Consider the following 12,047-nt stretch of genomic DNA (forward strand, 5'->3'; position numbering starts at 1 on the left):
CAAGGCCTCTCATCAAGGCGCCTCATCAAGGCCTCTCATCAAGGCGCCTCATCAAGACTCCTCGTCAAGGCGCCTCATCAAGGCCTCTCATCAAGGCCTCTCATCAAGGCGCCTCATCAAGACTCCTCGTCAAGGCGCCTCATCAAGGCCTCTCATCAAGGCGCCTCATCAAGGCCTCTCATCCAGGCGCCTCATCAAGTCCCCTCGTCAAGACTTCTCATCAGGACTCCCAAGCTCCCCATTAGGACTTGCAAGCTCCCCATCAGGACTCCTCGACGGGACTTCTCGTCAGGACCCCTTGTCAGAACCTATAAAACCGAACGGCTTACTAAACGCCTACAAATATCGGGACTTACTCCCTCATGGACTTGCTCCCCATCGGGACTTGCTCCTCGTCAAGGCGCCTCATCAAGACGCCTTGTCAAAACTCCTTGTCAGGACTTGCAAGCTCCCCTCAAGACTTGCAAGCTCCCCATCGAACTTACTCCCTCATGGACTTGCTCCCCATCGGGACTTGCTCCCATCATGACTCAATAAAGATAGTCAATCAATATCGACGCCTTCTCATAGATGGCGTCAGAAAAGACTAATCGGTTGACGGCCTAAGGAGTGGCCTAGATTAGCGCACCAAATTAGATTGATCACCTAAAACACTGGGATTACCGTCCACATATGGGCAAAAAAATTCATTTCAAAAAACCAGCATATGACTGAAAAGGGATGAATACATAAAAAGTGCACAGAAGGCACAAAAATTCCTACATGCGCACACAACGCGAAAACCAAAATAAAGAGTGCCAAAAAGCACTAATGTTAATACAAAGCGCCGGCGCCGCGAAAACCAACAGTCAAAGAAAAGGTTAAGGACAAGGAGCGGTCAAACTACTATCCTGGACGTCCAGCTCGACGGAGGAATTCACTTCTTCCTCCACGTCTTCCTCCTCCCAATCAGGACTTGCAAGCTCCTATCATGACTTGCAAACTCCCATCATGACTCATGACTAGCCACATGTTAGAGCCCAAGTTTCTCTCTAAATGTGCCCCAAGTTGAGTCGCAACTGACAAAATGTTGCCTCCCGCCATAAGGTACTAGTTGAGTCGCTCATTAAATTTTCAAAGGTGACTTACCTTGTAAAAAAGATAAGACCCCCTTTGAGGGGCAAATGATGTGGCAAAAAATAATTGGACATCGTGTCCCAATGATAGCTTGACACATGTCCTTCATAAATGGCACAAAGGCCCAACTTGTTTGACAGGCCCAGTCCTAAAAAGGCACCTTAAAGCCCTTTATTTCAAAACGCACCAGATAAGGACACATGTCTTCATCCCTAAAGATCAGTCAATCATATAACTAGGGTTTTTGGACACTTCCCAAAAACCCTAGCCCTATATATAGTCCAATTCCCAAGGTAAAAGGGGCATGCAATTCATTCCCACCAACTTTAAACTATCTTTGCTCTGCCTTCTCTCTAAAATTACTTCTCTCTATATCCCATACTTACTTAGGCATCGGAGGGAATATTCCTCCGGGAATATTCTTGTTTTGCAGGTTGCCAGAGGTTCGTGCCAGCTCATACTTGATACCTCCGAGGAACGCGTGACACGTCATCACCGTAAAAGATCCCACAACATATAGTAACTATAATAAATCAAACACCAAAATTCTTAGACATTGTAACCATTTTTTGAAACATAGTAATCCTATGTTTTTAAAAGGAAATTGTGACTTAAAATCACATTATTCAAGCACAACATGTATCAATGACACTAATTTGATATTTTTGTTCATAATAATCCTAAGAAAATGCCAAAATAAATTAGGAACAAGTTGTTAACTTTATTTTAAGGCATGGTCCACAATAAATTTAGTGTGGACCAAGTCTATTTAAGAATTGGTGTATACTCCCTCTGTTTTTTTTTATGTCACTATATATTTTGAAATCTAAGACAATCTAATAAAAGTACAATTGTCATATGAATTTTAATAGATACCCCCCATCCTAAAATTATAGTCCTATTTTCCAAATCGGGCGTCCCATAATTATAGTCTCGTTTCCTTATTTGAACACAAAAAGTTTTTCATGTTACCCTCGTTTGGGACCACAAAACAAAAAGAAAATGTACTTTATTCCTTTTAACATGTATTATTTTCTCTTCCCCATGTATTTTATTCTTTTTTACATGTACTATATTCTACTTTTTCATCATCAATGTACTATATTTCAATTTTACATACACTTAATTCCACTTTTCTTAAAATTCGTGTTTTTAGTCAAACAGGACTATAATTTTTGGACGGAGTGAGTACTTCGTATAACTCATTTGGGTAAGAGAAATAAATAGTTGGGGGTTTTGATGGGGAAGAAAGTTTATTTGAAAGTAAACAAGTGGACCTTTGATATTTTTAAGGTATACAGGGGATAAATGTTAGACAAATATATAAAGATTCCAAAAGAGACAAATAAAAAAAAAATCACTCAATCAAACACCTTTAACCTAATACTCCTTCTGTCCCAAAATTATAGTGTTGTTTGACTAAAAACACGAATTTTAAGAAATGTAAAATATACTCCGTAGTTTGTGGGAAATTGAAATATTGTACATTGATGATTCATTTGTATGGGAAGTAGAATATATTACATGTAAAAATCAATAAAGTACATGGGTAGGTGTTGTGGGAGTTTTTCCAATGCTTGATGACGAGGAGGTATCAGGTTCCAAGTAGAGTCGAGTCCAGTCCACGTCGGCGGCGTACCTACAAAACCAGAGTATTCCCGGAGGAATATTCCCTCCGATGGTTAAGTAAGATTATGTTTTTTTTAGAAAGAAGTACTTAATGAAAAGAAAGCATTAACTATCTAGAATTAAAGGGTGTTTCTCTATCTAGGAACTTGTGTACCAATTCCTGGGAATCGAGTGTATTTATAGTCTCCCCCTTTTGGGGGGGGGGGGGACCCTAGAGGGGTTTATCATGATTGGCTAGTTTACTATAATGTCACAAGTGTCACTATCATAACATTCCCTATGGGCCATGGGCCTTTAAAGGAGAGTTGTACATTAAACTCAGCCATACATCATCATTGGCTGACTCCTAGGTGGCTGTCAAATAAGCAATTTTGTGCCACGTGTCGTGCCGCGATTGGGCCACATAGGCGGGGTATTTTTACCCACATCATTTGCCCCTCAAGAAGGGTAGTAGAGTAAAACAGTTTGTGTAGTGCCCATTCTTGATCATTCGATCTCTTAATCAGGTTCTTTTGAACCGAAGAGAGCGCGCCACGTGGCGTCTCTTCCCATTCTATCCTTCCTATATATATATGAAGGAGGGTAAAATTTTTCGATTTTTACTTTCTAAACTCCACCTTCTTGCTTTCTAGAGAGAGAATTTACAGCGAGATTTCTGACGCATTCTTGGATTCGGCCAGTTTCTTAGGACGCGGACGGATCGTGCGAGCCCTTCGTCTCCTTTCTGGGCGCCTGCTTTTGACGCCATTATCTCCGACATTTTTAAGGTTACTGTCTAACCCTCTCGTCCATAGTATTTATGTATGTCAGTAATTTTGCATGACTTTTGTCATTCGTTAATTTTTGCACCGTCCATTATTTCGGTCGATGTTTTTAAGGTTCTTGAGCCGTTAAGGTTGGAACTTCTAGGGATGGTGGTCTGATCTGCGCCGCACCAATATCCCTCATTTTTTAAGCCCGTCGTTAAGTTCGGCCTCCCATTGCGTCTTATGCTGGACACGACGGCGAGGACGAAAAAGACGGCTAACATTGCTGACTTGCGGCTAAGAGGTCAGCAAATGGACCCTTCTTTCTCAGGGGGGAGACCCGTCAGAGTGCCGGTGGGGGAAATAAGCCGGACTCCACTGGACGAGGCTAAAGGTGCTCGCCAAGGGGTTACATACTTTGATGAGTTTTGGATGAAGGAGATGGAAGATGTTGGTCGATCAAGACAGCCCGCCGACTCGTTCGAGGAGTCAGAGCAACATGAGAGCGACGTCGAGGCTGTGGGTGAGGAGGCCGAGGAGGTGATTGGAGTACCTCAAGTTGTTGCTGGAGGTGTACAGGGAGAAAATGCTCAAATTGTTGTGGATCAGATTGGGGCTGATCCGAAGGGGTTAAAGTGGTTGGAGAAACATGGGGAGAATTATGCCGCTGGCATGAATACTGGCCCTGGCTATGAGATGAGGTTTCCTGAAAGTGAGGCGTCCACTATTTTTGATGTGGGCCCAGGTGAATTTCCTGTGTAAGCTGGAGCTTTCAAAAGTGGTTTACGTTTTCCTATCCATCCTTTCGTGGAGGAAGTGTTGGATGGGGTCGGCATTAGTCTTTGCCAATTGTCACCCAATTCTTGGACGAACGTACTGGGGTACGTTGCTAAGTGTGAGTTGTTGGGCCTGAGGCCGTCTTTTAATGCCTTCCTTAGACTGGTGCGCTTCATAAGGTAAAGGGAGCCGAAGGTTGGTTCTAATTGGCTAACAAAGGTGAGTATGCGACTACCTTTGCCAAGGCGTCAAAACATCATTTCTGGAGGATGAGGTGGGTTGTTATGTGGACTGCGGACGAGGAGGCGGAGCTGAAGTTTAGCCGTTGGCAGTTGGAGCCTCGCTTTGCCGGGGGGAATGAGGAGTTGCCGGCCTTGACGGCGCAGGAGTGGGATCAGATCGCTGTCCACTTTCAGGCTGAGTCTGTGACGGTGCAGACTAAAAATTTGAACATCCCTAAATCTTGGCTCCCGTCATGTTCTCAGTTCAAGGACCCAGTGTTCTTGACGGTGGCTGGTCTAGATCATGGGTTAGACCAAGGTATCGAGGCATTACTGCTTTTGTGTGTTAGATATAATTTTCTAACTAATTGGTGTAAAAATATGCTTTTGCAGCTGTTGCCATGTCTAAGCTCCCGGCCCAGGAAAAAGGAGGAATTAGCACCAAGGAGTGGTTAACCCAAATGGTTGACCAGAAGCTGAAAGGGATCGTTCGAGGTGCTCCGGCGAAAGTAAGTTGTCTATTTTTATTAACTTTGATGTATTGGCTCGACATTTTTCTTTATGTTGATTTTTCTGTTATTACAGAAGGGTGAGAAGGGTCAGGCCGTCCCGAAGCGCAAGGCCGAAGACAAGGACGCCTCTACTGCAGGGAAGCGTCCCAAGGTCAAGGCGGGGATCAGGCATCCCAAAAAGGAGGACGTAGCGGAGAAGTCGACTAACTCTCCGGTAGAGGTCGTTCCCATGGCCGTGATTCCTTTGCGGCAGCATCCTCCTCAGATGGGTTCGGCCAAGAGGGGGGACGCCAGAGGAGGAGCCGGTCCCAGCATGAGGGCTGCTTCACCTACGCCGGTTGAGATCCTTGATGGTGAGGACGATCAACCATCGGCTCAGGCGGCCCAGACTCCGGAAGCGCCTCGTCCTCGTCCTCGGGGGAGCGACGATCCAGGTAGGTGTTGGATTCTTCAAGTTTAGTTGTTTTCCTGGTTAAGTACTTCTGTAAACTCCCACTTTTCTTTTGTACAGCTTCTGGCCGGCAGGCGGCATTGGATGAGGAAATCCGCAATATTCCTCCGTTTCGGCATTTCTCGTCCCGAGATAAGGCTAAGATCATCTCGTCGGTGATTAAAGCCGTGCCGAAGGAATATGTGGAGCAATTCCCTCCAGCAGCGGATGCGTAGTTTGGGGCTATGCAGGAATATGTGGACCCGAAGGAACTTTTGTTGTCGTTTCATTCCTTGTACTTAGCGGTAATTAACCTTTCACTTATATTTTTCTCGCAGCTGCTTATTAAAGCCGAGGGCTTTAAACGCTGGCGAGCTGACGTCACCAGTCAGCTTCAGCGGCAGGTGCATAAGGCTACCAACGCCGGCGACTATGCCATGGCGACGGTGGAAAAGGTTCGGTTAGAGGAGCAGGAGACCATTGAGGCTCAGAGCAAAGAGCTGGCCGTCCTGAGGAGTGACAAGAAGCAGTTCTTGATCAAAATTAATGAACAAGTTCTTGCTATTGAGACTCTTAATGCCGAAGCCCTTTCTGCCCAATCGTTCCTCCAAGAAGCCGAGGCCAAGGTGAAGGAAGCTGCAAGCTTGCGTCAGCAGGTGGCTAGTCTTGAAGAGATGGTCTCGGCTTCTCAGGCCGAGGTTTCTCAGGTCAAGGCTGAGGCTAAGTTGGTTGCGGAGGAGATGAGGGAAATGACCCGCCGAGCCTGGGACGCCTGCATGGAGGACTTCTCGTTCGCCTGGTTTGAACGGAAAATTCAAAAGCAGGGTGCAATCATTGCCGCCGAGAAACAAGGTCTTCCTCCTCCCGTGTTTGAGGATTCCGATGCCGAAGTGAGGAGGTGAACTCACCGGCTCAGGAGGAGGAGACTTCAGCTCAGCCAACCTCAAAGCCTGTTGTCGACGGTCCAGATGGTGTGGGCACGTCGACCTCTGCCAACTCTGTCGCTGCTCGTCCTGCTGGGCCCTAACTCCAATTCTCCTCATCAAAACCATAATCAGTTTTTATGGCGCCACGAGCCTCTGTAATGAATAATTTTTATTTCTATTTGACGCCTGGGGCGTTTGTTTGGATAATTTTTTTTATTTTTGCTGGTTTTGGCGCCGTTTTGAGCGCAGACATGTGGTGATGCGTCACCTTTTTATATTTATCGTTTTTACTTTGACTTTTGAACGACTTCTCTATTGTATGTTTTGTATATTATTGGACGTCTATCTTGTGCCCTAGAGCAGGTATTCGTAAGTCTCTGGACAGGACTCCTATACCCAAGTTTATTTTGGTTGATTGATTGACGCAAGTCAATCAATCAGTATGATTTCCGCTGAACTTGGGTATGGGGATTGTTTGAGCGGCTTTTGGTAACACATTCCTGAGTGCCTTAGATTCGTTTTAAGAGAACGGTTTCCGTAATTTTGATAGGTGATCAGCCTATATTTATGCTAATCTGGGCCACTCCTTAGGCTTCAATCAATTAGGCTTGGAAATGTTTTGCTAATCTGGGGCTACTTCTTAGGCCTTTATTCGATTAGGCTTTTTGCATGCATATGTTAGATAAATTAGTGTTTGATGTGCGAGTAATAAATAGTATGAAACAAGTAGAGTAGTATTATTTATACTTTGTAAGGCAAATTTAGCCAGTTACAAGAGAGGTTACTACCCTATCAGGACCGTTAGAGGTCATTTTCTAGGCAACAGATTCTTTCATAAAGGATGAAATCAGAATATATCTTAGAAAAAATATTTCTTGAGATTGTCTGCATTCCAGGTGCGCAGAATAGGTCGGCCTTGCTTGTCTTGAATACGATAGGTTCCATCCTTGACTTCATCATAGATCTCTTAGGGTCCTTCCCAAGTGGGCGTCAGCTTGCGTTGTTCATTGGCTCGTCCCACAGACTCCATCTTTCGGAGAACAAAATCCCCTACCTTGAGCACTCTTTTGGAGACTTTCTTGTTGTACTCCCTTGCCATCCTTATCTTGTACAATTGTTGCCTCAATGCCGCATTTCCTCTTACTTCAGGTAAAAAGTCCAGGGCCAACTTCATCATTTTCCAATTGGCATTCTCGTCATATAGCATGACTCTCAGTGTAGGTTCACACATCTCTATGGGTAGTACGGCCTCGGCACCATAGGCTAGCAAGAATGGGGTTTCGCCGGTGGAGTTCTTAGTTGTGGTGTGGATTGACCATAAGACGTTTGACAGCTCATCAGCCTATAGGCCCTTAGCTTCGTCCAGCTTCTTTTTGATCCCCTCGGAGATTATCTCGTTAAATGCTTCGACCTGGCCATTGGCTTGAGGTCGTCCTACAGAAGCAAAGCAGCTGTGTATGCCGTGGTCTGCTAACCATTCCTTCAGCTTAGGCGTCTCAAACTGAGGCCCATTGTCAAAGACGATAGCTTGTGGTATTCCGAAGCGATTCATAATATTTTTCCAGATAAACGCCCTTACATCACTAGTCCTTATATTCTTGAGGGATTCTGCTTCCACCCACTTGGTGAAGTAGTCAACGGCTACAATTACGTAGCGCCGGCCTCCAGGGGCTGCTGTATATGGTCCTAAAAAGTCCATTCCCCACTTGGCAAATGGAATGGGGCTCATGATAGGGGTGAGAGGGTGAGCCGGCCTGTGAATGAGATGAGCAAATCGTTGGCACTTGTCACACTTCTGCACCATGGCCAGGGCGTCTTCTCTCAAAGTGGGCCAGTAATACCAAGTTTGCAGGGCATTTTCAGCTAAAGCTCGTCCTCCAATATGGGAGCTACATAATCCCTGATGCAGGTCGTCCAGAATTTCTTTCCCTTTCTCAAGAGTGACGCACCACAGGAGGGGTCTGGAAAATGACTTCTTATACAAAACTCCATTCCACCATTCAAACCAAGAACTTTTCTTCTGAATTTTGGCGGCTAGACTTGAGTCGTCTGGAAGCGAGACGTCTACTTTATATGCAATGATAGGGTCCATCCAAGTTGACGACCGGTCAAGGATAGCTACCACAGGAGCGCACAACTCTTGTTCGATGCTTCGTCTTTCTTTCACTTCCCAAAACACATGACGCGGAGTATCACAGGAAGCTGAGCTAGCTAGTTTAGACAGGGCATCAGCCTGATTGTTCTCTGTTCTGGGAATCTGCTTAGTTTCGAAACTCTTCAAATGTTCTATTTCTTGACGCACAGCTTGCATGTATTTGATCATGTTGGGATCTCTTGCCTCGTAGTCCCCGTTTACTTGACTTACAATAAGCTGTGAGTCAGAAATGGCAAGTATTTCTTGAGCTCCGGCAGCTTTGCACATTTTTAGTAAAGCTTCATATTCAACCTCATTGTTAGATGTTTGGAATTTGAATCTCATGGCATACTCGTACTTGTCTCCTTCAGGGGATTGGCATATTATGCCGGCTCCACATCCGTTCTGGGTGGATGACCCATCTACATATACCGTCCAACGGGTCGCCACATTCTTCTCAAAAGTTGGCCTTGTCATTTCTGCAATGAAATGGGAAAATGCTTGCCCCTTGATAGCCTTTCGAGGTTCATATGAGATATCAAATGCATTCAGCTCAATTGCCCATTTGAGCATTCGCCCGGCAGCGTCTAGCTTAGTAAGTGGCTGTTTCAAGGGTTGGTCTGTGTATACCACCAGTTTGTGTGCCAGAAAGTAGGGACGCAGCTTTTTGCTTGCCATAAACAGCGCAAGTGCAAATTTCTCAATTGGAGGATATCTCAGTTCGACATTTTGCAGGACGTGGCTCACAAAATAGACGGGGAGTTGCACTCCCTCTCTTTCTGTTAACAACACAACACTCAAGGACCACTCGGAGATGGCCAGGTATACATACAAAGTTTCTCCTTGAAGAGGACTGACAAGCCGTGGTAAGGTGTGGAGATGTTCCTTTAATCGGACGAAGGCAGTTTTTGCCGATTCAGTCCATTCAAATTTGCTCTTCTTCTTGATCGTGCCGAAGAAATAATGACACTTGTCACCTGCTCTTGATAAGAACCGTCCCAGGGCCGCTAGACATCCAGTTAGGCGTTGGATTTCCTTTACTGATTTCGGCGACGTCATGTCTATTACTGCTTGTACTTTGTCAGGGTTGGCCTCAATTCCCCTTTCATCAATAAGGAATCCCAAGAACTTCCCAGCCGTTACTCCAAAAACACATTTCTTTGGGTTCAACCTCATCTGATATTTTCAGAGCGTCTCAAAAGTTTCTCTCAAATCAGCCAGGTGTTCTTCACGTTGCTTGCTTTTTACTATCATATCATCAATTTAGGATTCAATGTTTCGTCCCAACTGATTAGAGAAGATGGTGTTGACTAGACGCTGAAATATGGCCGGCGCATTCTTTAAGCCAAACGGCATTACTTTATAATAGTACAAGCCTTGCTCAGTAACAAATGACGTTTTTTCTTGATCCTCTGGCCATAAGGGAATCTGGTGAAAGCCAGAATAAGCGTCCATGAAGGACATCATGGCATGACCAGCCGTCGAGTCTACCAATCGGTCTATCTTGGGCAAAGGGAAGCTGTCTTTTGGCAAGGCCTTGTTTAAATCCGTGTAGTCCACATACATTCTCCAGGATCCATTAGGCTTTGGCACCAACATTACATTTGCTACCCAATTCGGATATTGACTTGGCCGAATGAACCCAGCATCTAGCAACTTCTGAACTTCCTCAGCTGCGGCTTTATTTCTAGCTTCCCCATGATTTATCTTCTTCTGACGAACAGGTTTTAAGGACTCATCTACATTGAGCTTGTGGACAGCCACACTTGGATCGATGCCCGACATCTCCTCAACGGCGAAAGTAAAGATGTCCTGTAACTCTCTCAGGAGGGTGACCAGATGTGCCCCAAGCTGATCGTCAGAAGAGACCCCTACTGGCACCGTCCTATCTGGACGTGCCTCGTCAAGGATGATTTCATAGTGACCGCCAACCGACTTAGGCCGTCTTGTCTCCATGTGGGCTGTGGCAATGGTAAAAGTTTCTTTCTTGACTTTATCTTCTATCTCATCTAGTTTTCTTTTTGAGCTTGCTCTGTTTTCATCAGCCTTGCTGCCTCCCCAAGCCTCGGGACTTAGTGTGGTGAGATAACAATCCCTTGCTAGTTGTTGATCACCATGGATAGTGCCGACTTGGCCTTTATCACAGACATACTTCATAAGCATAAGATGGGTGACGACTACTGCTTTGGCCTGATTCAAAGTGGGACGTCCCAAGATGATATTGTAAGCAGTGAGATCTTTCACAATCAGAAATCGGACGTTCAAGTTCTTACTCTGATGCCGGCCTCCCACTCGTAAGGGCAGGGTGATTATCCCTTGGGGATGAATTATGCCGCCTCCGAATCCAATGATCGGATAATGTATCTTTTCAATCGTGTTAGGATCATGTTCAAGACGATTCAGACAAGCTGTACTGATAATGTCTGACAAACTCCCCGTGTCTACTAAGATACGCCTTACTTTGAGGTTTGCCACTTTTAGCTCAATGACGAAGGGATCGTCATGAGGGGTGGCTATCTTTCCTCTGTCAGCTTCATAAATCTCTACTTTGGGAAAGTGATCCATTGGGGCTTTTCTTGACAACATTACCTGCCCCAACCGGCTTGCATAATGTTTTTGTCCTCTCATTGTTGGACCCCCAGTGGCTAGGCCTCCTGAGATGACGGCCACAAATTCTGGATCAGTGTCATTGTCATCACGTCGATATGACGGTGACTTACTTTTCTTGTAGAACTTTTTACCACTTCCCCCTGTGCTCGTGCTGAGATATGATTTCAGAAATCCTTTGGCGGCTAATCCATCAAGAGCTCTGCGCAGACTCTTGCAATCTTTTGTTTCGTGCCCTACATCACAATCGAACTTACAGTAAAGGGAGCTGTCCATGGTTTCTACCGGCGACTTCATAGGGAACGGACGATCAACCTCATATCTATCACTGACGTCTAGCAGTATCGTGTACAGGTCAGTGTTATACTCAAACCTCTCTTTGTCGTAGGGTCGTCCTCTCTTCTGTCCTTGGGAGGTGTTAGCCTGATATCCCTTCTTTTCAATAGCCCACGTCCCATTCGGACGGTTGGTCTTTTTTATCAGTCTTGTCCTTGCGCTGAGGATGGTCTGTAGTCTCAGTTCCCTTGGATTCCTTGGGGACAGAACAGATTTCGATGGCATGGATAAAGGACTCGGCCTCATCCAGAGCGTCGGACATAGTTCTCACACTCTTCTTTACCAAGTTAAACTTAAAGGAACCCTTCTTAAGTCCCCTAAAGAAGTTATCAAAGGCCACCCCATCAGGTAGGTCTGGAATCTGTCCTGACTCTAAATTAAAGCGTCGCACATAGCTACGCAAAGATTCGTCTTTCCCTTGTTGTATTCAGCCCAAATGCACGCTCGTCTTCTTTTCCTCTTTATAAGCCATAAATCTTGCAGAAAACAACATCTCCAGTTCTGCATAAGTGTTGATCGTTCCAGCGAGAAACTTCTCAAACCATTTCGAGGCAACCCCTTTCAGAGTGGACGAGAAGTATTGGCACCAGGTTGCATCAGTAGTCCCCTGGAC

General features: G+C 45.3%; 1 protein-coding gene across 1 annotated transcript; it reads right to left on the reverse strand.

Moving 5' to 3' along the window:
- Nucleotides 1-7,699: 7,699 nt before the first annotated feature.
- LOC130469889 (uncharacterized) lies at nucleotides 7,700-9,667 on the reverse strand. Its single transcript, XM_056839406.1, has one exon. The coding sequence runs from the start codon at nucleotides 9,665-9,667 to the stop codon at nucleotides 7,700-7,702; it is 1,968 nt and encodes a 655-aa protein (XP_056695384.1).
- Between the last annotated feature and the right edge of the window lie 2,380 nt (nucleotides 9,668-12,047).

This window comes from Spinacia oleracea, chromosome 3 (assembly GCF_020520425.1).
Source record: "Spinacia oleracea cultivar Varoflay chromosome 3, BTI_SOV_V1, whole genome shotgun sequence".
In the NCBI taxonomy this organism is placed as follows: Eukaryota; Viridiplantae; Streptophyta; class Magnoliopsida; order Caryophyllales; family Amaranthaceae; genus Spinacia; species Spinacia oleracea.

Coding starts and splice junctions, on each gene's coding strand:
- LOC130469889 (XM_056839406.1), bottom strand. CDS start 9,667: ATGAGGTTGAACCCAAAGAAATGTGTTTTTGGAGTAACGGCTGGGAAG.